Source organism: Anomaloglossus baeobatrachus, chromosome 2, assembly GCF_048569485.1.
Source record: "Anomaloglossus baeobatrachus isolate aAnoBae1 chromosome 2, aAnoBae1.hap1, whole genome shotgun sequence".
Classification (NCBI taxonomy): domain Eukaryota; kingdom Metazoa; phylum Chordata; class Amphibia; order Anura; family Aromobatidae; genus Anomaloglossus; species Anomaloglossus baeobatrachus.
In genome coordinates this window covers 748,559,032-748,586,369 of record NC_134354.1, presented here as the reverse complement: position 1 = coordinate 748,586,369, position 27,338 = coordinate 748,559,032, and the positions used below count along the sequence as shown (strand labels likewise).

At 42.6% G+C, this 27,338-nt stretch overlaps 1 protein-coding gene across 1 annotated transcript in view; it reads right to left on the bottom strand.

Moving 5' to 3' along the window:
• Positions 1–5,923: 5,923 nt before the first annotated feature.
• Positions 5,924–27,338, bottom strand: part of LOC142290681 (collagenase 3-like) — a 31,216-nt gene continuing 9,801 nt past the window's right edge. The window contains exons 3-10 of the mRNA XM_075334667.1: positions 25,786–25,934; positions 23,835–23,960; positions 19,318–19,479; positions 18,614–18,731; positions 14,904–15,037; positions 12,703–12,862; positions 10,131–10,234; positions 5,924–6,043 (exon numbers count right to left, since the gene is read on the bottom strand). Of these exons, the coding sequence (XP_075190782.1) occupies positions 5,943–6,043; positions 10,131–10,234; positions 12,703–12,862; positions 14,904–15,037; positions 18,614–18,731; positions 19,318–19,479; positions 23,835–23,960; positions 25,786–25,934 (1,054 nt within the window). The 3' untranslated portion in view covers positions 5,924–5,942. The remainder of the gene's footprint in view (positions 6,044–10,130; positions 10,235–12,702; positions 12,863–14,903; positions 15,038–18,613; positions 18,732–19,317; positions 19,480–23,834; positions 23,961–25,785; positions 25,935–27,338) is intronic.

Genomic DNA, 27,338 nt, shown 5'->3' with positions numbered 1-27,338 from the left:
TGATGGGGGAAGATTTAGGAGGACGAAATGTCATTAATGGACTTTTTACACTGGGGGCTCCTATTGCAGGACCGTGCTGGTATCAGTGAGATCTGCACCACCGGCTATTGTGTCATATGTTAGTAAAGGCAGATGGGGCAGTGAGTGGCCGGATGTTATACACCATGGGGTGAGGGGCCAAAAGGTATACATCAGGGGTGAGGGGCCAGATGTTATACACCAGAGTGAGGAGCCAGATGTTATAAACCGGGGGCGAGGGGCCAGATGTTATATACCGGAGTGAGGAGCCAAACGTTATACACTGGGGGTGAGGGGCTAGATGTTGGACACTGGAGAGCGAGGAGCCAGATGTTTTACATCGGGGGCGAGGGGCCAGATGTTATACACCAGGGGCAAGGGGCTAGATGTTATACACCAGGGGCGAGGGGCCAGATGTTATACACCAGAGCGATGAGCCGAAAGTTATATACTGTGGGTGAGAGGCCAGATGTTGGACACTGGAGAGCGAGGGGCCGAATGTTATACACCGGGAGTGAGGGGCCGTATGTTATACACTGGGGGCGAGGGGCCAGATGTTGGATACTGGAGGAAGAGGAGGGGACAGATGTTATATACCGGATGTAATGGGGCCAGATCTTGGACACTAGTGGGCGAGGGGCCGGATGTTGAACACTGGAGAGCGAGGGGCCGAATGTTATACACCGGGAGTGAGGGGCCGTATGTTATACACTGGGGGCGAGGGGCCAGATGTTGGATACTGGAGGAAGAGGAGGGGACACATGTTATATACCGGATGTAATGGGGCCAGATCTTGGAAACTAGTGGGCGAGGGGCCGGATGTTGAACACTGGAGAGCGAGGGGCCGAATGTTATACACAGGGAGTTAGGGGCCGTATGTTATACACTGGGGGCGAGGGGCCAGATGTTGGATACTGGAGGAAGAGGAGGGGACACATGTTATATACCGGATGTAATGGGGCCGGACGTTGGACACTAGTGGGCGAGGGGCCGGATGTTATACAGCTGCAAGGTGCTGGCTACTGGAGATCAGACAATAGTTTATTCTTTCATCTCATGACTCATGGATCCTGCACGCTGCGGCAGACGCTGAGTAATTCCTACTCATGAATCAGTGTTTTGCCTTGTCAGCTTTCCCCTCCTTGGGTTAAGGAAGGACACGCCAGGCTTTCTGCCAACCAAAGAGTCATATTTCTGTGCTGTGTTTTCATTAGACCTTGGCAAAGAACACTAAGGTTCTGTAATGTGATATAAGCATTTTTTTTATATATATAAATATATTTGTGGTGTTCACCTCAAGAATTTACGAGAAAATATCAAAAACATGCTGTCTTTATTTTTTTTAGTTGCAACAATACAAACACATTTATATAGCGAACATGCAGGTCATTGAAGTGGATCTCCTGCCCACAGAAAAAAAAAGTTTTTTGAGGACAAAGCAACATCCACATCAGTGTCATCACAAGCATCTTCCGAATTATCCCTTTAATTTGTTCAACAATCCCCAAAAACATTGCCTCGGCTCTGCTTTGATATACAGTCATGGCCGAAAGTGTTAGCACCCTTGAATTTGTTCCAGAAAATGAAGTATTTCCCAGTGTTAGAAAGCTGGGTTTGCATCCTAGGTCATGGGTCTTCCAGCAGGACATTGACCGCAAACACACTTCAAAAGTCCCATGAAATGGATGGAAACAAAGAGAGTTCTGAAGTGGCAGCAATGAGTCCGGATCTTAGTCCTATTGACACCTGTGGAGAGATCTTAAAATTGCTGTTGGGAGAAGACGCCTTCAGATATGAGAGACCGGGAGCAGTTTATAAAGAAGAGTCCAAAATTCCAGGTGAGAGGAGTAAGAAGCTTGTGGACGGTTATAGGAAGTGACTGATTGCAGTTATTTATTCCAAAGGATGTTCAACCAAATATTAAGTTGAGGGGGCCAACAATTTTGTCCGGCCAATTTTTGGGGTTGTGTGTAATATTATGTACAATTTGCTTTTTTTTTTAATCTTTTGTTCGTTTTTCCAATACACACATAGGGAATAAACATGTGTATAACAAAATGTGTAATTGCATAATTTTCTAGGAGAATTACATCATTTTCTGGAGCAATTTCAAGGGTGTTGAGTTGACATTCGTTCATGAGGCTTTTTTTTTTTCTTTAATAAAATACAATTTGATTAAAAAAATATTTTGTAACACAAAAAATGAAAAATATCAAAAAACTTTGTATCATAAACCAATCACTATTATATTTGGGGCCAATAAATGTTAAGTTTTATGATAAAATCTGATAGAATATTGGGACAGATTTACGATTGTGAGTGCGAAAAATGTCAAAAATTTTGAAAAATTTTAATTTTAGACCACTCTTTGGAAAAGGTGAAAATCAATTGGATAAAATATAATAATAAGCCAAAATTTCGGTGTTAAAATATGGTGCAAAAGTCAAGTCATAAGTCCGGCAAATGTGTCTAAAGATCTCCCAAATTTATTATCCAGCATGAGAAAGTGTGATACGTTTTGTGTATTTTCAAAATGCCCATATTTATCATGGGACTTTTTAAAGTTAGTTTTGCTGGTGGCTGTGTTACCGTTATTTGCACAAAATTTATCAAAGTGTCACATGACGCTTGATAAATAGTTTTATCACTAGTTACTTTTTTAAGTAGCTCATGCTCATGGATAACCACTCCCATTTGTACACTGACTTTCCAAATGTGGCAAAAGTGGTGTTCGAAATCAAAAAGTTGCACTTTTTTTACAAATTTGCATTTTTTTTAATGCCAAGAATCTGACGAAAAATACTTAACAACTTGCCACCAAATTTTGCACTAAGTACTAGGCGCCATTAGTAAATCTGCCCCATTGGATAATCAAAAACTAATTTTTTATTTTGTGACATAAAATGTCTTTTAGTTAAATCTGGCTTTTAAAAGGTTGTCCAATGCTGCCCTTTATTATTGGGTCCTTCCACTTGGAGGAAATGTGAACGCTGCAGCCAAACAGTGGATATTGATTGGCTGCAGCACTCACGTGAAGAAAAAAGATAATCCAGCTTCCGGAATAATATAAAATCTTGTGCAAGTTTTAGTTTAAAGGACATAAAAAATATTTATCTTTTAAGGCTTGACAAAGAACACAGGTAGCATTCGAAACGTGTTGCTGCACATGGGCTCCCTATTTTGTTCTTGTAATGATAAATATTTTTTACGTCCTTTAAAATAAAGCTTGCACAAGATTTTATATTATTCCGGAAGCTGGATTATCTTTTTTCTTCTATTGGATCCCTGCACTACCAGAGTGTTATCCCTGCATGCCGGACCTTGCCACAGCTGAGCTGGATCACTTTTTTCCCTTCTGATCAGCACTCACGAGACCCCAGTGGATGTTGATGTCAGGGGACTGATGGAGGTCGTAACTCTGATCACTGCAGGTCAGCACTGGTCCTAGAGTTGAGTATTACTTTTTTTTACCTCTATGGATCCATTAATAAGGGATTCTCCAGTAGTGAAGAACAGAGTTGAGTGAGTACCTAATTATTCGTACTCGCGATACTCATAACGAGCGCTGTCTAATACTCGTGTATTCGTTCCGAATAGCATGTGCAATGCAAGTCAATGGGGAAAATTTTGCAAAGTAACAAGAAATCCGAATTCCGCGCTATTCATTCGATTAGTGAATAGTGTGGAATTCCGGTTACTCGTCACATTGCGAGTATTCCCCATTGACTTGCATTGTACACGCTATTCAGAACGAATACGTGAGTAGTAGACAGTACTCGTTATGAGAATAGCGAGTATTAATAGTTCGCTACTCGCTCAACTCTAGTGAACAACCCTTTTAATTGTAAAATGTATCTGCTATAAATGGCAACCATTAGTAGTGAATGTAGTGACTATGAACCGGTGTCCTAATGTGCAATGGTCCAGGTATAAAAACGTTAATGTGAACTACGACAATGATTTGTATTGGTGAGTGCGCTGTCTGTATGCTATCAGTTCTGTATACAGACCACATTCTCACCCATTTATACGTCTGATCGAGCCCTTAGGGTGGTACTTTCATATGGAGGTATAGAAAAGGCCTTATGCATCACCACGATGGCCACAGATCACATATAACAACTTCCAGACCATATGCTTTCTTATAATTGATGCCGATAACAGCCACCTCTAACAAAAATCCTTCTACAGTAAAAATGCGGCATAAATATGAAAATAATAGACCTAACAAGAGACCTTATAGTGCTCAAAACAAGATATAATAAATACCTAAAAAAATATATCATACAAAATAAAACAGTAATCCATGATAATAATCATAAAATCTTTTGGTCATGGCTTGTTCTCTGCCAGCAGGAAGCGTGGGCACTGCCCTATTACTTCTTAGGTTACTATAGAGGGAGCGTGAACGTATATTAATATGTACAGGACAATATACATAAGTTCTGAGAAGCTCTGTATAGTTGCTTTGCTTTTGGGGTCTACATTGCTCTTGAAGAGGACCTGTCACTGTTCTAAAAAAAATATAGTTTAATATCTTGTAAAAATCCCGGAGCTCTCCTGATTCAGCCGCGCTTTTCCGTTTTGAGCTGTGTCGCTCCATTGCAAAGATATTGACATTTGTTGCTATTGGAGCGCAGTATGTGAAATCTCTGCTTGTAGTGCAACTGGGCGTTTCTTCAGAATTTTTTCTGTGTGGTGCACTTTCATCCCTCCCTGATGCTCCAAATCACAGCTCAGCAGCGTCTGAGACTGATAGACTTCAACATCAGCTGCCAAGCTGTGATTGGGAGGGAGTCGAGAAAGCGTACACCCACTGAAAGCAGAGATTTCACATATTCTCCTCCAAAAACAACAAATTTGAATATCTCTGCAATTGAACAACGCAGAACAAAATGGCAAAGAGCTACAGAATCATGAGATCTCAGGGATTTTGACATGTTATTTAACTAAATGTTTTGCGCAAGTGACAGGTCCCTTTTAAAGTAAATTCTCCACCCCTGCGGTCCAATATTCTATGCTGAATATTCCTTTATATATCTTCATAGTAATAGGAGCTCTGCTTTTTTGTTTATGAACTTAAAAAGTGCAGAAGATTGGATATTTATCCCTTTAAAGGGAATCTGTCAGCAGGTTTTTGCTATATAAGCTATTATAGGGGCCTTCCAGCCAAGGCAAACAATGGGCAAATGGACGAGTGAACTTGGCAGTAGTCTAAGTGGCTTTTTTTTTGCATCTTTATGCCATATTATTTATATTTCCATAACATTACAGTCAGATAAAGTATATTAGAATATTTTGGGGTAAAACACCTAAACCTACACTTTAAATTGCAGAGTTTACTCCATATGGCCAAGGTCATGGAACAAAAAAATCACTGCACGAATCACTTCAGTCAATAATTCCTACTAAAATAAGTACCGTAAAATTGGATTCCTGCAAATTATAAAATCATAAATAAGAAGCAGCATCTATGCCAATATCACAGATCCTAGACAGCAAAAATCCTGTAGTGTCTTAAAGGGATTGTCCAGATACTTAAGATTTGAACTAAAGCCAATCCCCTGTCATTCCTGGCAAGAAGCGTCCTACTTCTCCTGCTAGCAATGCTGTAACTTAAAGCTCAAAGGCCCCAATACAAAGTTATCCACTGCCAGTTTCTGTACTTCCTGCCCCATCCCAATGGACTTGTGACCCCTGCAGCCAATCACCAACAGCAGAGGTGTCCGACAGAGCCGGAAGTACAGATTATTATTACTACTTTTATTATTCTACACATGTAAGAGGTCCGACAACTGTAACTGTACAAACTGATGATACAAATGTGCCAATATGATAGGAGTAAAGCACAGGATCCGGGCAGAAGTTATTACAGTTGTCTTCTCAGCAGTCTGCCATGATGGATGACCGTGATGTGTCCAGAATTAGCACCACAGGATGGAGTTGGTCTTCAATAATCGGGTCACTTTCTTACTCCAGATGCTGTATTCAAATTGAAGGGGTCCATTGAAGAAGTAGATGTAACCTATGATAGAGAAAGATAAATATGAGGATATTTAGAGAATAAGGGTCTATGATAGGTTTCAGTTTCTTTTCCCATTTCACTTTCGTCTACCTTTCGTTTTGGTATCTGATGAAACAAATCTCTGGACTCGTGCGTGGAAAGTTACCATGATGACCGCAGTTGATAAGGGATAAATCTGGTGACAGGTTCCCTTTAATATCTTGTATAAATCTCTGAGCTCCCCTGATTCTGCTGCTCTTTTCCGTTTTGCTCTGCGTTGCTCCAGTGTAAAGATATTCACATTTGTTTATTCTGGAGCGCAGTATGTGAAATCTCTGCTTGTAGTGCAACTGGGCATTTCTTCAGTCTTTTCTGGAGGTGTTTGCTTTTACCCATTCCTTTCAGAAACTACCAGTCACAGCTCAGAAGTGTCTGAGACTAATGGACACTTTAGTCCAGCTGCCAAAGTGTGATTGGCAGCATCGGGAAGGGAGGGGTGAAATCGCACAACCCCCTGAAAGCAGAGATTTCACATATTGCCCTCCAAAAACAACAAATGTGAATATCTCTGCAATTGAGCAACATAGAGTGTACGCCCCGGTGTTGGTTGGGTTGCTCGGATCCGGGATCGTGGTGGCTCGAGAGGCCCATACCCGGCTTGGCGAACACTTGGATCCGTGATAGGGGGTTATTTACAGGAGATACGTTCGTGACACCACCTGTGGATTGCGGTAATAGGAGTACCGCCGCTGCTGTAGGGAGTACCGGGGCATATGGAGTGAAGCAGCCTGATGTTAGTCCCTCCACAGATAGGGGTGGCCCCGGGCTCAGGGGGTTGTTGGTGGTGATTAGTTGGGAGCGCAGGGTGTAGGGGGGAGCGAGGTACTCACTGTGGGTAGTCATGGTGCAGGATGAAGATTTTAAAGTAGACACATACACGGCAGATAAACCAAGTTCTCTGTATGTCACAGTTGCTACAGGGAAGCCCCGTCCAGGTGTCCGCTCCCACCAGTGTCACTTGATGGTCCCGGAGCCCACCTCCTTGCACAATTTTAGTGTCTGTCTGTGGCCCCTCGGCTTGAAGCGGTTAGGGCCCCGCTACCCTGTAAAGTGTAGTTGTGCTCTTGGGAGCAGGCACTTGGGACTTTAGTGGGCTGCTTGTAGCTGGAAAACCCTGTCCCCCGCATTGTGCTGATGCCCCCAATCTCTGAGCTCTGTGGAAAGATCCCTGAAGGTCTCCTTTCTCTGCAGGTTAATTGCCAGGCGGTTGAATCGGCTCCTGACTTAGGGTCCTGTACCCCGTCCTGCTCGGTACCAGTCAGTTTCTTTTGGGTTATCCGGTGCCGACAGTCCTCCTAGACTATGTCCGTCGCACCCTTTTCAATGTCACTACCACCGGTCCCTGACTCCTCTGGTCCCGAACCACTGTCTGCGACTGCAGATGGATTGCATGGTCTAGCTCCCCGGGAGCACACTCTCCCCAGCCCCTATATCCTCAAGGGCTCTACTCCTCTCCTCTCCTCTCCACTACTCAACTGACTTCCCTCCCACCAGTCTGCCTGACCCCTAGGTGGGTGGCCCTATTCCAGCTAGACCAACCCACTGGTGTGTCTGACAGGTCATTATATGAGGTGTTGATAGGGATTTGTGGTGCTGTTGTTAGTGACACCAGCTTCTTAAGAACCTGAAACCGGGGAGGGGGGGAGGCCCTGCACCCTGGGTGAGGATGCAGTACCCTGTGGCACCCTGATTTACTCAGGGGTGCCACAGGAGCAGAAGGGAAAAGAGCAACAGAATTAGGGGATCTCAGGTATTTTTGTAAGATATTTAACTAATGATAATCATTTTTATTTCTATAGCGCCAACATATTCCGTAGCGCTTTACAATTCACAGGAGACATGTACAGACAACATGAGACATTACAGAATAACAAAATTTGAATACCAAGGGGAGTGAGGGTCCTGCTTGTAACCTTACCGTCTATGAGGGAATAGGGGAGGCACAAAAGGTGAATGGGGGGAGAAAAGCTTGTCATATATGGTCCATCCATCGATTTAATAGGGGACTCAAAAACCGGCCTCATGGACCGGTCACCAGCCAGAATTTACACAACTAAATGTTTTGAGGAAGTGACAGGCCCCAATTAAAGTAAATCCTCCCCCCCTTTAATCTAATATTCTGTGCTAAATATTCCTTTATACATCCTCATAGTAATAGGAGCTTTGCTCTTCTGTTACTGAGCTTCAAAAGTGCAGAAGAGTGGATATTTAAGGCCTCATTCACACATCAATTTGTTTTACATACAAGGAAAACTATCCAAGTTTATCACTGATTTTGGTCAGCATTGTAAAATTACCATAGTAACCTCGCACACTCCTCTGAGGCCATGCTTCTTTTTATTAAAGGCTAGCTTAGGTGAGAGAATGTCACCACAGTATTTAGATAGCAAGTTAGAACTTACACTTTAGTAATCTTTACCAGTACTAGTGGTAAAGCTCTGCAGTGCTGCTTGGCTCTGCTACATTGCCTCCAGTGAGTCTCTTGACTTTCTCAGCTCTACTGTGCTGCTTGGCTCTGCTAGTTGCCTCCAGTGAGTCTCCTCACTTTCTTAGCTCTGCTGTGCTGCTGGGCTCTGCTAGTTTCCTCCAGTGAGTTTCCTCACTTTCTTAGCTCTGCTGTGCTGCTGGGCTCTGCTAGTTTCCTCCAGTGAGTCTCCTAACATTCCCAGCTTTGCTGTGCTGCTGGGCTTTGCTACATTGCTTCCAGTGAGTCTCCTGATTTTCTCAGCTCTGCTGTGCTGCTGGGCTCTACTCCATTGATTATAACGAGTTTCCTGACATTCTCAGCTCTGCTGTGCTGCAGGGTTCTGCTACATTGCCTCCAGTGAGAGTCATGACATTCCTAGCTCTGCTGGTTTCTGCTATTGAGTCTCCTAACATTGCCAGCTCTGCTACGTTCCTGGGTTATGCTACACTTCGTCCAGTGAGTCTCCTAACATTCAACTCGGCGGTGCTGTTGGTCTCTGCTATATCACTCCTAGAGAATCTCATAACCCTGCTGTGCCATGAGCTTTGCTGCCTCAGTCACTACAAGTGAATCTCCTTATATACCTTGTCCTGCTTTATCCCTGGGTTCTGTTACACCAATTAGAAATGAGTCTGCCAACATACCCAGTTCTACTGTGCCACAACACCCCACTATCATCATTGCAATGAGTGTCCTGACTTACTCCGCTCTCCTACATTGCTAGTTTACTTTCCTGTATCACTATGCTGCTTTGGTCTCCATTCATGACTCTCTGGCTTTCCTATGGTCTGCTACTCTACTCTTTCGGTCGCCATCCAGCCATTACAGCTCCCATTGCTCAGGCCTGTCCATATCGTTGCACCAACATCATTAGTCAATGTTGCTCATTGAGGATTTTGAAGCTCCACCTCACCAGGTGAGACATTACAGTACCTTGTGAGTTATCCTTCAATGTCTTTTATTACTATGGATTAAGGCCACAGGGTTACTTCTGGCTTAACCCTCTCACCAGCGGCCTCAATCCTCTATATCCAATAATGCTTCCCCTTCCGCTCCTCTCTCCCCGAGACATGAGGCCCTTCACCAGTTTGTTGTGGTTTTGACCTCCATAGGCATCCTCCAAATCATCATCATCAATCCTCCGTTGGTTTTCATGAACAATCAATCCAAGGATTGGTGCGTCAAAGATTTCTACTGAGCCTTTGGGATTTTTTTCTCATACCAATGAGTTTCTAACCCATTGCTATTCCCAATTCCCGACTGACAAGTGGAAACCCAATGAAAGAGGTTGGCTTTTTGAGACAACCACTACGAGGGCCTATAGGCATCATATAGTGACCCCCCCCACTTTGAAGGATTTAAAAGGGTTTGTCTAGGAGTTAAACTGATTGATGACCTATAAAATCGTTGAGGTCCAAAACCCGGCACCCCCAATCTCATAGTTATGATCCATACTATGGATAGGTCTTCAGTATGTTATTCCCGGACCACCCCACTAAGATATATTACGTATACACCATTACATATTAGATATTCAAATTCACAACATATAACCAAACATTATGATAATCCCATATTTACCATTTCTTTGATAAGCCGCATCAACTTTCTCACCGATGCCCAAAAAGTCATCTGAAATAATTCTGGGGTATCCTTTATCCATAGTCATCGTTTCCTCATCAAAGCTGGAAGACATAGCAACATTTTATTGTATTTTTTTTTATTTACTAAAATTTGCAATCAAAGTTGGCAATGTATTTCCCTTTTAGTTGGTGATTGACGAGGTTAACCTATAACTTCACACTGGACATCTCCTATGCATAAAATCGGGACCACAGAAACTGCTGTATTTTTAGTTTATATAAACTAATTTTTTAAACCAGTAATGAAAAATAAAATTTTCCGAATATATTGATTAATAGACAATCATATACCCCAAGACCCCAGCATTGTGTTTGCCTCCACTGCACCTCCTAGTAGTGGTCACAAACTTTAATACTAAAGGAGCTACCCTTTAGAAACAAATTAAGTGATAAATGAATAATCAGTGCGGTGCAACCCCTGTGACCTGCACTGATCACAAAAACAGGTATCCCATCTCCCCTATGTGAATGGAGGGGGTGGTGTGCAATTGATGGAAACTGAAGACCCCCATACTTGGATTTGATAGTGGTACAAACAATGGAAGCCCCTAAAATCACACATTTATCACCTAACCTTTGGATTAGTGATAGCTAGTGTTGAACGAGCACTACCACGCTTGATACTCGTAACTAGTGATGAGCGGGCACTACCATTATTGGGTGCTCAATAATCATAACCAGGATGAGTGGGCACTGTCATGCTCGGGTGCTCGGAACTCATAACTAGTGATGAGCGGGCACTGCCATGCTCAGGTGCTCGGTACTTGTAATTATTAATGAGCAAGCACTACCATGCTCAGGTGCTCAGAACTCGTAACTAGTAATGAGCGAGCACTACCATGCTCAGGTGCTCGGAACTCGTAACTAGTAATGAGCGAGCACTACCATGCTCAGTACTCGTAACTATTGATGAGTGGGCACTACCATGCTCAGGTGCTCGGAACTCGTAACAAGTAATGAGCGAGCACTACCATGCTCAGTACTCGTAACTATTGATGAGTGGGCACTACCATGCTCAGGTGCTCGGTACTCGTAACTAGTAAGAAGCAAGCACTACCATGCTCGGGTTATCAGTACTCATAACTAGTAATAAGCGGGCACTACCATGCCGGGTGCTCGGTACTCGTAACAAGTAATAAGCGAGCACTACCATGCTCAGGTGATCGGCACTTGTCACTTATGATGAGCAGGCACTATACTCAGGTCCTCCGTACTCATAACTAGTGATGAGCGAGCACTACGTTGCTTGGGTGCTCACTACACGTAACTAATGATGAGCGAGCACTACTATGCTTGGGTGCTCAGTACTCGTAACTAGTGATGAGCGGGCACTACCATGCTCGGGTGCTCAGTACTCGTAACTAGTGATGAGCGAGCACTACCATGCTCGGGTGCTCAGTACTCGTAACTAGTGATGAGCGAGCACTACCATGCTCGGGTGCTCAGTACTCGTAACTAGTGATGAGCGGGCACTACCATGCTCGGGTGCTCAGTACTCGTAACTAGTGATGAGCGAGCACTACCATGCTCGGGTGCTCAGTACTCATAACTAGTGATGAATGGGCACTACCATGCTCGGGTGCTCAGTACTCATAACTAGTGATGAATGGGCACTACCATGCTCAGGTGCTCAGTACTCATAACTAGTGATGAGTGGGCACTACCATGCTCGGGTGCTCAGTACTCATAACTAGTGATGAATGGGCACTACCATGCTCAGGTGCTCAGTACTCATAACTAGTGATGAGCGGGCACTACCATGCTCGGGTACTCGGTACTCGTAACTAGTGATGAGCGGGCACTACCATGCTCAAGTGATCATTGCTTGTAACTAGTGATGAGCGGGCACTACCATGCTCGGGTGTCTGACACTCGTAACCAGCAGTTGGACGCTCTTATGGTTGTGCATTGAATACCCAAGTATAATGGAAGTTAATGGGGAATTCAAGCATTTTTCCAGGAAATCTTCCAGAAAAATGCTTGAGTTTCCCAATGGCTTCCATTACTCAAATCGCGCCCATCTGAATATCCAACTGCTCATTACGAGTACCGGGCACCCGAGTATGGTACAGCTCACTCATCACTAGTGATAAAGGGGTTTATGTTACAAACCGCAGTTAAGTTGCCCAAAGCCCCCCATACAGATTAGACTAATATTGTGGTTGTTCACTTCGGACTAACACTTTTTGCTTGCTGGTCCACTGTAATAAATTGATCACAAGGTTTCTTGTTGTGGGACCTCTAGCGATCAGTGTCGAAATGCAAGTATTCCATTTCCCTACACTGCCCCCACAGGGAAAATGAAGCATTACAAGGTGTTCTTTGTGATCAATAAGTTGTCCCTTTAACAATGCGATGTGCATGGTCCTCCACAACAAGACGTCACTTTGGATAATATATGGGGCCCAGATCCAGGATATCCTCAAACTGAGAGTTTATGCCATAACAATATATATTATTATTTTGGATCAATAAGGAAGTTTTAGCACAACTAACAATGCTGGTTTTACCTCCAATACTTGTTCTCAGTGAAGAAAAAGGTTTTCCCATTTGCATCATTATGGACAGCTGCGTCTATAGATTTCAGAGTTTTGGGAAAACCAAGTTCATACAACTTTTTAGGATAGTCCTCCATGATATCATATCCATTCAGAGCCCAGAACTTTTTTCCTGGAAAGACAAGGTTAAATATCTTAGACGATAGCCTATAAATAATTAGGTTATAATATCTGTATAATTATTACATTTCCATTTTTCAACTAAAATTATCTTTTTTTTTCAGGATCTTTATTCTGTTCTAATTCAGTGTAAACGATGATGGATTATTTTTTGGAAATTCCATTTTCCCAGTTGGATTTTTATGGTTCTTTTATGAAAATAATTATTGACATTAATTGGCAGATTTAAAGGAGATTTCTGAAACAACTACTGTGTTTCCCTGAAAATAAGACCTACCCCGAAAATAAGCTTTAGTAGTCTTTTTGGGGCTTTTTTTGAGTATGCTTAAAACATAAGACCTACTCCAAAAATAAGCCCTAGTTGTGGGATACAATTGACAGATTAATTCAGATCACATCCAAATAATATTGCCCAACTACGAGGCCTTTTTTTTTTTATTTAAATCCATCCTTTTTGGACTGAATCAATAGCAAAATGGAGGTATAAGCTTAGTGCTAGTTGTCAATTTTGATCTGTGCTATGGATCCCCCTATGTCTTCAACTTACACCAATAAAATATATATATACAGTGTGTGTATATATATATATATATATTATATATATATATATATATATATATAAAATTATGTTGTTTTTTTTATATATATATATATTTTTATATATATATATATATATTTATATATATATATATATATATATATATATATATATTTATATATATATATATATATATATATATATATATATATATATGTACATATATATATATAATTAATAATACATACACATAACAGTGGAACCTTTGATTAAGAGTAACTTGGTTTAAGAGCGTTTTGCAGAACTAGCAAAGCTTTTTAAAAATTTGTAACTTGGTTTAAGAGCAATGATTTGCAATAAGAGCAAATACTCACCGTGACCCAATCTAGAGGTAACTTCTCTACATATGTACTGTATACAGTATACCATTGTACAGTACAGTATATACTATATAGCAAATCTATCAATTTGTATTTATGGATACAGTATTGTACTTTCTTATTAATAACCAGTACTGCACATTGCTTGTATTGTATCTCCCGCACACCAACAATTCTATTGTAAGCTAATGTAAAGCTTAATTTATTTTATATGATTTTACTGTACTGCACAGTATTTTGTATTAGTGTACTGTACTAATTTTATATGAATACAGTACATTATATTGTATTAATAAGTTTATATATATATATACCGTATATATATATATATATATATATATATATATATATATATATATATATATATATATATATATATATATACATATAGTAAATATTTTTGGGTTGTGGAACGAATTGTCTGCGTTTCAATTATTTCCTATGGGAAAATTCGCTTTGATATAAGAGTAACTTGGTTTAAGAGCACAATCTCGGAACCAATTATGCTCGTAATCCAAGGATCCATTGTACATACATACACACTCACTTTCGGGATCATTTTTTGTACTAAAATACATATACTTTGGGTTAAAAATAATTTCTGTAAATGATAATTTCATCGTTTGACTTTGCTGGCTGTAGAATGAGTTAACTGAGTGTGAGTTCCTTCTGACAGTTTGTATCACTGTTATCTGTCTTTTTTTCTGAGATACTTTCTGCTTTGTGACCCCGTCAAAGTTTAGGTCCAACTTTAATATGGTCTCTGGTCATAAATCATTTGAGAGAAGTTCAGAAAAAAGAGAGAGAAAAGATTTATAAACTCCCTCTAAGAAGGAGCTCACTGATGGATTCTCCGTTAACTCACTCTGCAGCCAGCAATCTACAGGTGAAACAAATAGCCTATAAGGTCAGATAATGAACATTTTTTGAATGAAAGCCAATGACAAATACTTGAAGGACATCTATTCCTCTTCATCAGTCTGTATGAAAAAGACAGTGATGGCGGCAACAGTGGCTTATGTGTCCTCTGGTGATCCTTGACACTGATTTTTGTAGAATCCTTCGGAATAGGATTGGTTTATTGAAGAGCAGATAACAGCAAAGTTCATACACACCTCTGAAAATGTATATCAGATCCTTCTGGGGGTTTTCATAAGCTGCGTCAATTTTGTTTGGTAGTTCTGGCCAGAAAGACTTAGTCAGAACTAACTCTGCATCTGTCATCTGTGGATGGAGCCTCCAAAAGAATCTGAGAAAGGGAAAAAAAAGGGGTTTTAGGCATAAAGGGATTGTCCAGCCTTAAACTAAAAATTTAGAAGCTGCAGAAAGTCATGACATCCTGTTCTTTGGTCACTCGACTGCTGAGGTTTGTGATTGGCTGCAGGGAACAGGTGCGTTATTGAATGTGCCTATCATAACACAACACTCCAGTCACCTGACCAATGGCGTATCGCTGCACTCACAACCACCAAACTATGCAGACTATCCTTTTCACTGCAGATGTGCAAGGGAAAAAAAGGAAAGAGGACACCATGACTCCATCACCTTCATTCGCAGGATCATATGATCACTGCCAGGGGTCTGTATAAAGGAAAGGAGGTCCCTTATTCTTAGTTTTTCTTTGTTTTAGCACATAGAAAAGACTACCTCCCCAATATGGAGCCTCATCCCAAGACACTGGCCAAGAGAAGTTGCAACAAGTCAGTAACGGCAGAGGAAATATACAGTCATGTCCAAATGTTTTGAGAATTCTACAAATATTAATTTTTACAAAGTATACTGCTTAAGTTTTTCAAATGGCAATTTGCATATACTCCATAATGTCATAAAGAGTGATCAGCTTAACAGCAATTACTTGCAAAGTCAATATTGGCTAAAAAAATGAACTTTAACCCCCAAAACACATTTCAACATCATTGCATTCCTGCCTTAATAGGAGCAGCTAACATTGTTTTAGTGATTGTTCCATTAACACAGGTGTGGGTGTTGATGAGGACAGGGCTGGCCATCAATCAGTCATGATTAAGTAAGAATGACACCACTGGACACTTTAAAAGGAGGCTGGTGCTTGGTATCATTGTTTCTCTTCAGTTAACCATGGTTATCTCTAAAGAAATACGTGCACCCATCATTGCTCTGCACAAAAATGCAACAGGGAAAAGTATCGCAGCTACAAAGATTGCACCTCAGTCAACAATCTATCGCATCATCAAGAACTTCAAGGAGAGAGCTTCCATTATTGCCAAAAAGGTTCCAGGGCACCCAAGAAGGACCAGCAAACGCCAGGACCGTATTTTAAAACTGTTTCAGCTGTGGGATCGGACTACCAGCAGTGCCGAGCTAGCTCAGCAATGGCAGCAGGCTGGTGTGAGTGCTTCTGCACGCACTGTGAGGCGGAAACTCTTTGAGCAAGGCCTGGTTTCAAGGAGGGCAGCAAAGAAGCCACTTCTCTCCAGAAAAAACATCAGGGACCGACTGATATTCTGCAAAAGGTATAGGGAGTGGACTGCTGAGGACTGGGGTAAAGTCATTTTCTCAGATGAATCTCCTTTTCGATTGTTTGGGACATTTGGAAAACAGCTTATTAGGAGAAGAAGAGGTGAGGGCTACCACCATTCTTGTCTCATGCCAACTGTTAAGCATCCTGAAACCATCCATGTGTAGGGTTGCTTCTCAGCCAAGGGAATCGGCTCACTCACAGTCCTGCCTAAAAACACAGCCATGAATAAAGAATGGTACCAGAATGTCCTCCAAGAGCAACTTCTCCCAACTGTCCAAGAGCAGTTTGGCGCCCAACAATACCTTTTCCAGCATGATGGAGTACCTTGCCATAATGCAAAGGTGATCACTAAATGGCTCATGGAACAAAACATAGAGATTTTGGGTCCATGGCCTGGAAACTCCCCAGATCTTAATCCCATTGAGAACTTGTGGGCAATCATCAAGAGACGGGTGGACAAACAAAAACCAACAAATTCTGGCAAAATGCAAGCATTGCTTATGCAAGAATGGACAGCTATCAGTCAGGATTTGGTCCAGAAGTTGATTGAGAGCATGCCAGGGAGAATTGCAGAGGTCCTGAAGAAGAAGGGTCAACACTGCAAATATTGACTTGCTGCATTAACTCATTCTAACTGTCAATATAACCTTTTGGTACTCATAATATGATTGCAATTATATTTCTGTATGTGATGTAAACATCAGACAAACACAATTAAAAACCAGAGGGCAACAGATCATGTGAAAATATAATTTTGGTGTCATTCTCAAAACTTTTGGCCATGACTGTAGTATTCAGAGCAAGACCCCTATAGGGTTTATGGACAATCATGTTATCCCTGCAGCAACAGGTACTGCATTTCCCCAAAAATGAGCCATACCCCAAAAATAAGCTCTAGCAGGATTTTTTGGGCCTTTTCAGAGTAGGGCATAAATATAATCCCTACCTCAAAAATAAGCCCTAGTTGTCATTCAATAACGAAGTGTCCAGCTAAAAAAAGTTAAAGAATACTGCAGGACACTCCATTAAAGAATGCAGACACCCCTCAAAAAAAGAAGACAGACCCGCAATCATATTCACCAAAATGGGACACTGTGGAACGTGAGGACCTGCGGTGGAATGCATCAAGGACCCTCTAAATGCAAAATTAAGCAATTTTGTAAATAGTCTTCAGTAAACATATTCTAGCGTTTTGCTGTTCCGTAGTGTGTGTCAGTAATTCATGTAGCTGACCGCTCTGAAAAGTTGTTACAAACCCATCAGAGGTCCTGCTCCTAACAGCTCTCTCTGCTCCTCATTCCCTTCTCTCAGTGTTAAGGATAGTGTGACGCCCTGGTAAAACCAGGTAGTCACAGAAAGAGTTAATCCTCCTTGGCTGCTACACAAGAGAGAGACAGACAGAGTGTGGAAGGAAGGGCCCCTGGCTGTACATCTGGGTGTGGGACCCGAAGACACCCGCCAACGGTGACCGGCCATTTAGCAAGTTGGTTTACAAAGGACTCTGTGTTTTCTGACCACACGCATCAGCCTAGCTTCATCCAATACGAAGACAACCGAACTGTGAGTTTCCTGCTCCCTGCAATTCCTGCCATCACCACAACTCCCAATTGGGCCCCGGGACTATAACTCCCCTACCCGTGGAGGGGATCCCACCTTGCTGCCCCCACACCATCAGTCCCGGGCACGGTCCCCAGAGGCAGCGGCGGTGCCACCATCTCATCACCGCAAACCACAGGTGGCATCACAGACAATCCCCCTTTACATATTCCCCGTTTGTTGTGGAGCCTGGGATCACAGACCGGGTCACGCCACCGTGATACCCCTAGAAGCGACCCAATTCGCCCGGCTCTGAGTACCCCCTATCCCTGGGCGACCCCATCGCAGGAGGAAAGGGTGCGGTGTTGTACATAGATCTACAGAGCATGGACAGGGGAGAAAGTAGGTCAGAGAAAATAGTTTATAGAAAAGGATGAAAGCACATGAAGAGGAAATTAGTGCAGGATAGAAGCTGTGCTGATACATGAGCCAATGAAGACAACTGCACACTGATAACACAAAGATATTCAAATCCGGCCTATATTACTGGGAGAGAAAATCTCACAAGAGAAAATCTGAAACTTTCATCAGGCTGAAAATGTGATATTATGGGGTCTTAAAATGAATGGAGGAGTTAAGATCGCAGACTGAAACTTAGTACAATGTTATTAACTAATGATAACCATTAACATATGTCAAAATAATTTTTTCCATGTCAAAGGTGTCTTTAGGATTTATGTTTATACTCATCGTCTATAATGGACCACGAATGAGATGGGTTTTACCGACCTGTCTTTGAAGATAAACTTTTCTCCTCTGAGTTCAGTGATGGCATCAATCTCTAGATCTGGGTCACACTTCTCGGGGGTTTTGGGGTGCTTTGGATTTGGGTCTCTATCACCAGGTCCTGCAAAGTGAGTAAAAAAAATATATATCTATTAATTGTTGTTTTAGGACCAAACTCCAAATTGAGTAAATTAACACCAGGCTTCGCAGGAGCGGACTCCGGTGGGGACATGACAATAGTAATGTGAAACAAAACCATTGAAGTGTATGGTAATGTGAAACAGAACCATTGAAGTGTATGTGCCTGATGTGATGTGTTCTCATTGAACAATATCGATATTACCCAGTATAAGTTGTTTTTCATAAAATACAACCAAGTGTCACCTGAATTGCATATGGGGGGCTGCCTGAGATGAGGATAGCAGTGAACCAGTAAGTGTACCGAACCCAACACAGTTAATCAGGAACACGTATTGTCTGTAGCGTGCCCCGGCATAAAACGACTGTGAAAGCTCGCCCATGACTACCGCATCTCTGGCACCCTACACGCCTAATCTCTATAATACTGTGAGTTTAAGTTATCAGACCTGCAGTCATGTCAGGTCATGAGTATAAGCCGGACACTATAATGTGGAAGCACAATAGCCACTTGCCAGATCTTCCACGCTGATCGGCATCCTGACGACAACATAAGATGCTATACGCACCGTATAGTTCTTGAATTCCTTGTACATCGTCTTCAGGAAGAATAAAGCTGGTGGTCTCTGCATAACTATAAACCGGATACATCAAGGACCCCGGATCCCTGGAATGGTCGAGGCCCAGAGCGTGGCCAAACTCATGAGCAGCAACAATGAACAGGTTGTATCCTGCAAAAAAGCAGAGTTCACATTATGTTATTGATTTACAGTGATTGACAGTGAGGGCAGTCAGGAAGTGAAACAGGCTACCACGGGAGGTGGTGAGCTCTCCATCAATAGAAATCTTCAAGCGGAAGCTGGATAATCATATGGCTGGGATGATTTAGGGAAACCTGCACTCGCAGGGGGTTGGACCTGATGGCCCTTGAGGTCCCTTCCAACTCTACCATTCTATGATTCTATGATTCAACATACACAGAGTTAATTCTTTACCCATATTAATCATTAAAAATATCTCTCATTACAGCATCAGATATCAGAAGTACATCCGGAAATTTCCTCTTGTCTCTCTACTGATGAGTCCTTTCTTAAAGAGGACTTTTCACTGCATTTACACATTTACACTAACAACCTCCTGCAATTGCTGCTGCTCCGCTGATTCTGAAACAGTTTTCCTTTTTCTTCTGTGCCCCTCCACTCCAAAGCTATGCGCCTCGGTAATAATGGTACACACTTTGCCTTTAACCAACTGGGTGTGTACCAAAGAAATACTCTGTAGGCATTGCCATATTTTAATTGGCTGGTGTCAGAGGATACAAAGCAAATGCCGACAGTGAAGTTCTGTGATACACGCCCAGTTGGTTGAACGGAAATATAGCACCATTATAAGAGAGGGGCATAACTTTAGAACGGAGGGGCGCAGAAGAAAAAGAAAAACTGCTCCGGAATCAGTAGAACAATGCCAATAGGAAGAGGTTCTCGGTTTAAATTAATAAAAAAAAAAAAATCCATTGAAAAGTCATCTGCAAAGATCTGTCTGCTCACCTGACATATCTGTTTTAACAAACACTTGTGTTTCCCGTGAAGTAAACCATTCTGAATTCCATGTTCTGTGCCTTGTGTTGTATTATTTCGCTTGTGAACAGATCTTGAGGCCAATTCATTATAGCGTTTTTGCTAGAATTACATCGTAAACTGATGGCACAAATATTTTGTGACTTTTTGCATTTTTATGCCAGTCTCAACCCAACTCCGTCAACTTTTTGAAAAGGGAGCCAACCATAGTAAGGAAGAGGCATGGTCAATCACTGACGGAAATTTTTTCAGAATTTATGTCACAAAATTGGGGTAAATAACTACAAAAATTGACTCCACTCTCTAAAGTGGCACACAGCAGATATCATACACAAAAAGAAACGTATGCTAAAAAAAAACACCCCAGAAGTGCAAATGAGGGATTTTTATAAATTAACTACTGTGAAAATAATACAATGATGTGATCATATTGTAACACTGCTTTTGTATTGTGTTGTTCTCCTGTTATTCTTCATAGAAATCTAAAAACAAATCAACCATTGGGTGTTAGCACTCACTTTTGTCAGTAGGACGTGTCTCCACATAGTCCTGCAATGTCAAACTGCTTGGAAGCCAGTCTTGATGAAGGAGGCGCTGGAGTAAAATGCGCCAAATTAGTTAGATGCATGCTCCTCTATATAAACGGACATGGTCAACATCAATTTGACATTGCCAGACTATGGAGGGGACACATCCTACTGACAAAAGAGAATGATAACACCTAGTTGATAATTTATTCATACTGTCATGCTTGCCAGGTATGACAAGCGTGGCACATGTGTTCAGATCAACGGGGAACCTGACCCACCACAAAAATAAAACAAACAATACCACAAGTAAGGAAAAACACAGGGGATACTATAACAATGGTGGGCCCTGGCATTAGTATGAGGGGTAGATGGGACACCTCCTGCACTCACGTGCTGTCCCTACTCTTATAGCCAGTCCCTATACAGTCTCCTCAACAGCAGGAACCTGTGACCCTGAGAAATCCTGTAGATGCCCTGGCTAGTGCGCTGGCAGGTGAGGAACACTAGCTCCACCGCTACACTAATACGACACAAAGAAAGGTAAAACAAACAGGGGAAAACAGCAACAAAAATGATAAAGTCTGACTTCAGGGACACTCCTGCACAAGACCTTCCATCAAGGCAGCCAAAGAACAAAAGATTTGTATCTTCAGCAAAGTTTGCTGGGAAAGACCACTACTTAAACCAACAGGGGTGTGGCTAATAAGCAGCTGTAGCTGAAATGCTCTTCTAAGAGTTGCTGGCAAAAAAAAAATGATAGTAACTCCGTAGGCACCAAAAGAAATGAAACTATGTTTAAATATAGAGTTTAGGATGGTGATAAGCGACTCTAATCTTGAACCTGTCACTAGTCCAAAGACAGAGAGATGACCGTGACACATACATTCTCATGAGCAACAACAGGAAAGGTGCGAGGTATGTCAAGAGTCTTGAATATGAAGACTTCGGCATATTATTTTTTTCACAATAATTAATTTATAAGAAACTCTTAGGTCTTCTTCTTACTTTCGCTTTTTATTGCAAAAAATGGACCACTTTACATCTGTGTGCTAGATCTGAATTTGTTCCATTTTTGGCCCATTCTCCCATGAGTTCAACATCCATTTTATAATGCAAAAATAAATAAAATGCTACCCATTAGCCTGGGGTCACACTAGCGTATAGCATCTGATGCAATATACTAATGACACTTGGCTAAAATTCTGCTGCGGGCGTGAGCCGAGCGTCATCTGCTGTGAGCATGAGCTGAGCGTCATCTGCTGTGAGCATGAGCTGAGCGTCATCTGCTGCAAACGTGAGCCAAGCGTCATCTGCTGCGAGCATGAGCTAAGCGTCATGTACTGCAAACGTGAGCCGTGTGTCATCTGCTGCGAACGTCAGCCGAGTGTCATCTGCAGCGAGCGTAAGACGAGTGTCATCTGCCACTAGCGTGAGCCGAGTGTCATCTGCCACGAGCGTGAGCCGTGTCATCTGCTGCGAGCGTGAGCCGAGTGTCATCTGCTGCGAGCGTGAGACGAGTGTCATCTGCTGCGAGCGTGAGACGAGTGTCATCTGCTGCGAGCGTGAGACGAGTGTCATCTGCTGCGAGCGTGAGACGAGTGTCATCTGCTGCAAGCGTGAGCCAAGTGTCATCTGTTGCGAGCATAAGCCGAGTGTCATCTGCTGCGAGCGTGAGCCGAGTATCATCTGCTACATGCGTGAACCGAGTGTCATCTGCTGCGAGCGTAAGCCGAGTGTCATCTGCTGCGAGCGTGAGCCGAGTGTCATCTGCTACATGTGTGAACCGAGTGTCATCTGCTGCGAGCGTGAGCCGAGTGTCATCTGCTGCGAGCATTAGCCGAGTGTCATCTGCTGCGAGCGTAAGACAAGTGTTATCTGCTGTGACCATGAGACAAGTGTCATCTGCTGCGAGCATAAGACAAGTGTCATCTGCTGCGAGCGTGAGCCGAGTGTCATCTGCCATGAGCGTGAGCCGAGTGTTATCTGCTGCGAGCGTGAGCCGAGTGTCATCTGCTCTGAGCATCATCTACTGTGATCACATGCTAGAATCGGATCACAGTAGAGAAGAACTGAGAAGTACGGAGAAGGTGGAGAGATTAATTTGTCCATCCTGTCTATTATCTTTATCTGTGTATATCGGACTTGATGACATCAGTGCAGTCCGATGTTAAACTTGCACTCATAGACTTGTATGGGTGCACTTGAACCAATATACGCTGCCAATCTTAGCATAGTGCGATTTTTTTTGGTCATGCAAAATCGGCATGAGAAAAAAAATTGCAAATATGCTCTGCCTCATTGACTAATATTGGTCAGAGTGCAATGCGAGATTTTCTCGTATTGCTCAATTGAAATGCTTAAAATTATCCCCAGAACCAGTTCTAATTAATGAGTCTGGCTGGACATCATCCTGGGATTATAAATCAGAAGAGGCTTCAGGAGACAGTTTGCAGGGCTCCCGTTTGGTGGCCATGGACAACTAACATTGATTAGTGGACCCGGATCCTACAAATCCATTCACTCACCCTAGTAGGGATACTTATAAAAGAAGGAAAGAAGCAATAATAACTGCTAGAATTCCAAGAATACATCTAATGGCCCCCACCAGGAATGGAACAGTTGGCATCACGTCCAATAGTCACCTGAGCTATGAGGACACTAATTGGCTGCATGGTTGGGCAACTGGTAGTCATGACACCATCACGTTCAGTCCCGACACAAGCATCGGGGAGGCACCACCAGAGCAGTGTGGGATTCTAGTGTAATTATTGCTTTATTTTCTTTTTAAAGGTCCACATCTTCTGTGAGTTTTTCAAAAGGAGCAGAACACCCCTTTAATAATAATTTCTAGTCTGGCTTTTTAGGCTGAGATCTAACAGTCTACTTTGTCTATGGAGTTTCCAGTATCCATCTAATGAGGGTCTGTAAATGTACTATACATATTATACACAAACTTTACAACTAAATCGTAACTTTTACCTTTAAAGTCATTCGTGAACATTTCATCATCATCAAAGTGCGTGTCTCCTCCAATTTTTTCTCCAGGGGGAAAAGCATGAGCAAGCAAACCATTAGGGCCATCAAATGGGTAATAATCGCCATGCTCTAGAAAAAATAAAAGACATTTATGTATAACACATGGGACGTGGGTGGGGTAAAAACAAAAATCTGTTGAGTTTTTTGGGAGGACTTAAAAGGATTTTTTGAGTTTCTGCCATAATTTGTTGAAATAATAATAGCGCATGTACTCACCGGTCAAATCCACCTGCCATTCTAGAGGTCATTCTCAGTCCTCTCGGCGAGGCATTGTTTGCTTCGCTTATTCACTGATTTTGTGCCTTTTACCACATGTGACTATTGCTGACTGGTTTCAGTAGTTCACATTTCATGGCCTTAGACAAATTTTTCACAAACTCAAAAAACTCCTTTAAAAGCCCATGGACATTTTTGGACATATTTTTTACTCTTCATTTGCTTCCTAACTAGTCCAGTTAAAGGTGGCAAGTCTACAGTCACTGTGTATCACTCTATGTGACTGCAGACTTGTGAATCCTCACATCGCGCATACTGTAAGCTGTAAGGTTTCTTCAATGCCGCCACCAAGAATAAATAAATGTGGCCATGTACCGACTGGATGGGTGCGGTCTCAATCAATGCAAGTGTATTGAGTGTGGACAGATATAGTCTAGTTGGAATGTGGCTGGGAGAATGCAAATCACATGCTTGTGGTCATGCGTCCACCATTCCCTGCGCCGACATCGAGGGATCCTCACTTCGCGCACACTGTGAGCTGTAAGGATTCTTCAATGCCGCCACCAAGAATAAATAAATGTGGCCATGTACCGACTGGATGGGTGCGGTCTCAATCAATGCAAGTGTGTTGAGTGTGGTCAGATATAGTTTAGTTGGAATGTGGCTGGGAGAATGCAAATCACTTGTTTGTGGTCATGCGCCCAACATTCCCTGCGCCGGCATCGAGGGATCCTCACATCACTTACACTGGGAGCTGTAAGGATTTTTCAATGCCGCCACCAAGAATAAATAAATGTGGTCACGTGTCGACTGGACGGGTGCGGTCCCAATCAATGCAAGTGTATTGGGCGAGGACAAAGACAGGTTAAAATGTGGCTGGGAGTATGCACATTTCACGCTTGTGGTCATGCATTCGCCATTCCCTGCGCTAGAATAGAAGAATCCTCACAGTGCACAGTGCGCGCGATGTGAGGATTTACAATTCTGCCGTCACATAGAGTGACACATAGAGGGACTGCGGACTTGTAGCCTAATCCTGAACAAACCATTTTAAACATCATCTTCATTCAATCGTCTATCACATTCCTGCTCCATTATACAGCTGAGTGATCTCCAAAAATGTTACAAATCCACAGCCTGGAGAGAGAGGAAAGTATGTACAGTCTCAAGAAGGGAAGAGAAAACTGGCTGTAGAAAAAGTAGAAAACAAATGGAGAGGAGATAAGTACAGGATAGAAGCTGTGCTGATATATGAGATAATGAAGTGAGCAGCTCACTAGATACACAGAGCTCGCATCCAGCCTGTATTACTGAGAGAGACACTCCCACAGGAGAAAAATCTCAGCCTTCAAACTGCATAGCAGGGAGCCTGAAAATGAGTGAAGTAAGGGCAATTGCAGACTTAATTTTAGTGAAATGTTATTTGCTAAAGATTTTCTCTATCCTTCTTAAGACTGTACATAGTTTCCTCTTTGGGTCGTGATGGTCTGATGGCCACTGACCGCAACAAAGTGGAATGTGTAGGTAAACAAGTAATCTATAAAAGCCACACAATTACATTTATTTAATGAAACCCAAAGGGATCAGATCTAAGGCACATGACATTATTAGGGGTCAGTGCCCTAATACATTTTATAGTATATCCAATGCTAATCTTCATTGTTTAATAGCTACTTACCCATTTTTCCAAAGGACACCATAATATCAGCAGTGCCGGCCCGCAGTCTGGTGAAATTCAATGGCGTGACATCACTCCACACTTTCAATGCTTTTTTAATTGCTCTGTCCACATCTGCCCGTGGTAAATCCGGGGTGTAGTTAACAATTCTAGAAACATAACAAATAAATTGTGCATTAAATCATCAAACAATCCCAAATAGATTAAATAAAAGGGGAAATTATCACAGAATTGAAACGCCGCACCAAAAGCTTTGTAAATATGACGTTTTAGAACTGCCTAATACACCAGGAGCCCAATTCATTATTGCAGTTGCTTTTTTTTGCCTAGTTTTTGTGTTTTTTTTGTGTCTGTTTTTCATTTATGCCTTTTATTTCTTTTAGTTTGTGCTTTTTTGAAGTCTCTTTTAGGCCTCTTTCACACGTTTTTCACGGACGTGTCAGAGGTGCGCTTTGCCCTCCGTGAGCTGTGTTTATGGCCTACGTGTGTTCTCTGTGTGTTATCCGTGATAACACACGGAGAACGGGAACTTTCTACTCACCTGTCCCTGGCTTCGCTATCCGTGGTGCTGATCTTCGGTCTCTGGTCCTGCCGACTCTCCGCTGTTGCAGCTTCCGGCCGCAGTGAAGTGAATATGCAATGAGCATAATGAGCAGCGGTCGGAAGCAAGTGACAGCAGCAGCAGAGACAAGAGGGCGAGAGAAGGTGAGTAACGTATTTTTTTATTTTCTCAAACACGTGTGTTTTCTCCGGCGCGTGTCACACGGAACATGTGGTCCGTTTGCGTTCCGTGTGACACCCGTGATGCCGGAGAAAAACGGACATGTTGATGTGTGGAGCACACGGACACACGTATGCTCCACACATACACACGGTCCATGGCAGAAAATGCACGTGAGCGCAGACCCATTGATTTTAATGGGTCTACGTGTGCCCGTGTCTCCGGTACGTGAGGAAACAGACCAAACACGTACCGGAGACACGGACGTGTGAAAGAGGCCTTATATGGGTTCACCTGTTTGTTTTTTTTACTGTGAGTGGGGTTTAGGATTTGTAGATGTTTTCAGTTGATTAATGAATTTCCACTTTTCGAAAAGTTGCAAACTTTGCCATAAATGCAGAAAAATGTACTACGGGAGTGACTTTGCTTTAAGGCCACTTTACACGCAGCGACATCGCTAAAGCGATGTCGTTGGGGTTACGGAATTCGTGACGCACATCTGGCCTCGTTAGCGATGTCGTTGCGTGTGAAACTTACGAGCCACCGCTAATGAGCAAAAATACTCACCTTATCGTTGCTCGTTGACATGTTCCTCCATTCCCAAATATCGTTTCTGCTGCTGGTACAATGTTGTTCGTTGTTCCTGAGGCAGCACACATCGCTATGTGTGACACCGCAGGAACGAGGAACCTCACCGTACTTGCGGCCGCCGGCAATGAGGAAGGAAGGAGGTGGGTGGGATGTTCGTCCCGCTCATCTCCGCCCCTCCGCTTCCATTGGGTGGCCGCTTAGTGACGTCGCTGTGATGCCGAACGAACCGCCCCATTAGAAA